Here is a 4,726-nt window from a genome sequence, read left to right as displayed (position 1 = left end):
ATTGCATGACATAATTGGATAGACGGGGTGGAGGAGGGACAGGGTGGAGGAAGTGGTTGGGGTGTGATCACACACACACACACACACACACACACACACACACACACACACACACACACACACACAAACACACACACCATAGCTCTGGTGGAGGTTGATTACCACTCCTTACTGGTAAAATCAACCAGGCAGTACAGGATGTAAAGCTGCAGGCCTCCTTTCTCGCACTACTGAACACTTTTAAACCCAATAGGAAGACCACTTGAAAGCAGGATTTGAACTGCCTACAAGGGATAGTATATTACTGTTATTACCATGGGCTCATTCCATTTTAAAGCATCTATAGAGAAAGAAGAAGTGAACAATGTATAATGTTCAGTCTGATTGATGGCTACACAGGATATAATATATATCTTTATTTACATAAGCATGCATAGCAACAATTACGTTCTTTTAGCATTTCATGTTAAAGATGAAACTCGGTTTAATGACGTTGATTGACTTGATCACGTCATGTGGAGCCTACTTCTAACGGCCCACTCTGGAGGTATAGAGAGGGACGAATCCACATGACTCACCTGTGAGGTAGAACTACTTCTAACCTGCTAGCACTGAAAGAAATGTCAAGAGGCAATGGGAATTGGCTGGCCCGTCACGACTCCTCCCCGCGTTTAACCTTTCCCTTTGTTTCGCTGTCGTCTGAGCTGCGGATCTGTTCGGTGCAATGTGATTTAACGGACTGGAACTGAACTGCTACTGCTCAGCAGCTGCAGGTGCTGCATTGGTCGTCGTCTTCCCTCCATGCATCCATACAGAAGCAGACGTACCTGTACTGCTTTGAACCGCGCGTTAACAGTGTGTCTCCGAGGCGTCTGAACAAGGTGTAGGAACACCTAGACTCCTGGTTCAGCTCTTGAGTCCTGGTCTTGGTGGGGGTTCACTGATGTTTATGGTGAGCAATTTTGTGGCGTTTTTGTGTTGAATAAACAAGGGCCCAATTTTTGGAGATTCGCATTTTATTTTAAAATTCAGGTGAAAACCATAAGGTCAATTATATAAGGCATCAACATCAACAACAGTTTGGCTTTTTTAAGTTTTTCTATAGAGATTTATTTTCACAATTTCACAGGACGACCAGAGATAAACAGGAGTACAGCTAAGGCACAGTGCTACTCTGAGAGAGAGAGAGAGAGAGAGAGAGAGAGAGAGAGAGAGAGAGAGCGTCAGAGAGTGAGAGAGAGAGACAGAGAAAGAGACAGAGCTAGACAGTGACAGACAGACAGACAGAGAGAGCGACAGACTGACACAGAGAGGGACAGGAAAAGAGAGAGACCGACAGAAAAAGAGAGAGAAAGAGAGATAGAGATAGAGAGAGAGAGCCCCTGTGAATACAACATCTGTGCTTCATCCAAGCAACATTGCAACATCCTTGTAGTATTTTAAATAAAAACACCCTTGACGGCATTCACATGACCTGTGGTCCCGCCTGCGTCCGACGCAAAGGGTTGGATCCTTCTGAAATGTACTTATACTTTAGAAACTGTTAATCACCTATAAATAAATATTTACATTAATTAATTTGCTAATACTAAAAAACCCATTGATCAGAAATGGCTGTATCTTTTCAAATGGGTAGAAAAGTGACTTAAGAAATAACGACTATAGTTTTATGGTGGTGGGGAAACAGCTATTTCCTCTATGCCCCTCACAAACACCACACATGAAAAGGAAAGAGAACACAAGCTCATCAACCATGTCAACAGCTTTTTCCTCTTTCTACATTACCCATATTAAAAGCAAGAACTCCTTTATTACTGAGAATGGCACCCCACTGTAGAGACTCTGTTTTACATTGTCTACCGTGCCACTCAGACCCACGCCATAAGTATTCATGAACACGTGACAGCACCACTGCCTCTGGGTTTGGTCCCAATTATAATATACTCTGACTACATTTAGGAATACCAGACTTATCTTGCCTGCGGTGGTGTGCATAATACAAAGGTACTTTGGTCGCCATTGTTGTGTATAAATTATTAAAAAGACAAGAACAGAAAAAAAACAAGCAAAAGAAAAAAAACTAACAACCAACTCCATGTCGGTGTGAATTGAATCGAGGCTCCAGCTTTCTCTCCAGAGTCGACTCCCTCCGGTCAGGAGAAGAGCTGATACCCCAGGAAGGGCTCTCTTGGGTCTGCCGAGCCCTCCTCCTCCTCCTCCTTCCCTACCTCCCTCCACATCACATTCATTCCACACTCCCAGTCAGACCCCACTGTGCTATAGTACCATCCACCCACGGGGGAAAACACAAACCCATCTGCTCTTAAGGCTTTCTGTCATCGTCGCTGTCGAAAATGTGCTGTGTTTTGTTTCCCTTCCACATATATTTTGTGATTAAGCAAACATGTACATTTGTGCTCTGGATAACAACGAAATAAAAGGTGCACATGTTTGAGAAGAAGAGAGAGAGGAGGAGGAGTCTGTTTCCAGCGATGGTCTACACCAAAGCCTGGTGACTTGATGCCCCAGACAGACAGACAGGATGTCGCAAAGAGGCCTTTTGAAATAAAGGCAGACGCTCTTTTTTACAAATACGAATCGTACCCACTGCACCAAATATCAGCATATCGAATATTAGTCATTGACTAAAATAATATTATAACCTATCTCTGAATAAATAGCTCACTCAGCATCGAGCGCATCAGCTGTCAGCTGATCGATCCAAACATCAAACGAGCTGAGACTTGTCCTCTCCCTTCCTCTCTCACTCACACACACACACACACACACACACACACTGATGCACGCACACACACATGCATGCAGGCAAATACACACGGGCGCATATGCTCACATGCACGCAGGCACACACACGCACACACTCTGCAGTGCCAAACACACCCCTCGCCACACATCAATAGGAACGGCATTCTGCAGACAACAACAACTCCTTCATGACAAACCGGATACATACTCGCACAGACACACACACCTCCCCCCTCCCTCCCCCCATACCCTGAACCCCGACACATACGACCATTCAGCAAGTCAGGGCGCTTATATCTCAGATTTGTCCAAAGCTCCCCTCCCTCCGGATCAAAATAAATAGTCACGTTGGGGGGGACGCCCTCCCTCGACCAATAGCGTGACTCCAATCTCCCGCTCCGCCGCATTCCATCCGTCCCGAACCCAAGCCGGACTTGCCCGTCTCGGCTCGATAAAGTACAATCTCCTCTCATCCACGAGTCCGTCCGTCTGTCCCGCCCGGCGTCCGTTGGCTGGGGGGGGGGGGGGGGGGGGGGGGGGGGAGTCGTCGCTACCGGATGTGTCCGGCGGCGTCGGGCGGTCCGAGCCACGACTTGGGGTCGGGCGACAGGGCGCTCCAGGGGGCGTGGCCGCAGCGCTGCATGACGGGGCAGCTGCTGGGGCCGGCCGAGCAGACGTCGGCGGCGCCCCACCGGCCGGCCAGCAGGCCGTCGGCCCAGCGGCGCAGCGGCGCGCCCGTCAGCGCCGCGTTGGCCTCCGCCTCCTCCACGGCGCCCAGGCTGACCGGCAGCCGCAGCACGGGGTTCAGCCCGTGGAAGCTCTGCTCCATGTACGAGTTCCGGGGCGGCCCCCCGTGGAGTCTCAGCGCCTCGTCTGCGGGGAGGGGGGCGGGGGAGAAAGGACAAGGTGTGAGTTCCAAGCCTGCAAGCCTCTTACCTTTAGAGGGTACCTCCACCCCAGGTCACACTGGTGAGTCTGCTGTCATCTATGGGTTGAAGTGACAATGTTTAAGACGGATTAAGATATCATTTGTGTTTTATTACATGACCGAGATACGTCTTTATACCATGCTGATAGCTACAGATGGCAGCAATCCCCTAAATACAATTGAAACCTAAACATGACATAATGCATGGAAAATGTTGTGTTCTTGTGTTTATTTAGTCACTGCAGGGGGGGTTCTTGCCCTGTGTAGAAGAGGATAAAATGACAGACTCTCCCCCAAGGCGATGGTTGTGCCCTTGCTATGGTGGGACTTATGACAAGCACAGCGGTGTCAGCTGCCAGAAGGCCTTGGTGCAGATACAAGACGTCAACCACGAGAAGGGGTATGAAAGTATGCATTGGATGCGATCTTGAGAGGTGGGAAGAATTGAAGAACGGGGACGAAGGGGACGAAGTTGTTCCAAATTTCATCACTATATTTGTACATTTTTACAAATATACAACAGATTGGCCACAAATGTTCAATATAGTCCAGTCTACATGCTCTCTAAAGAGATGAAATAACACAGGAGACAGCATCTCCACCACTAGCACAATGTACTTGTGATCTTAATACACCATGCATGAAAATATATTCTGTCACACAGCCTGTGTGTGGGTGTGTGTGTGTCAGAGAGAAGGGGATATCAATCTCTTGGGGGCAGTATAAGCCACCTTCCCATGTTTCCCATCAGTCCATGAAGCTCTCCCTGTTTAACCCACACTCACACACACACACACACACACACACACATACACACACACACATACACACACACACACACACACACACACAAAAACACATACATAAACACACACACACACACACAAACACACACACACACACACACACACACCTATCCCACCAAGGTTACAGGCGGTGGGAGGTCTGACAAGCTAAACACCCTTAATTTAGATAGAGGTGACCGTGTGTGTGTGGGGGTGTGTGTGTGTGTGTGGGTGTGTGTGTGTGTGT

The 4,726-nt window shown here is 48.2% G+C and overlaps 1 protein-coding gene across 1 annotated transcript in view; it reads right to left on the bottom strand.

The window, feature by feature from the left end:
- Positions 1-3,286: 3,286 nt before the first annotated feature.
- The window catches only part of LOC307082164 (xylosyltransferase 1-like), a 31,089-nt gene continuing 29,649 nt past the window's right edge, over positions 3,287-4,726 (bottom strand). Inside the window, 1 exon segment of the mRNA XM_079745643.1 lies at positions 3,287-3,639. Within this exon segment, the coding sequence (XP_079601769.1) occupies positions 3,317-3,639 (323 nt within the window). The 3' untranslated portion in view covers positions 3,287-3,316.

This window comes from Pollachius pollachius, assembly GCF_949987615.1.
Source record: "Pollachius pollachius genome assembly, chromosome: 11".
NCBI classification, from domain to species: Eukaryota; Metazoa; Chordata; class Actinopteri; order Gadiformes; family Gadidae; genus Pollachius; species Pollachius pollachius.
Note: the sequence above shows the minus strand (reverse complement) of the source record. Positions and strands in the feature narration are given on the sequence as shown.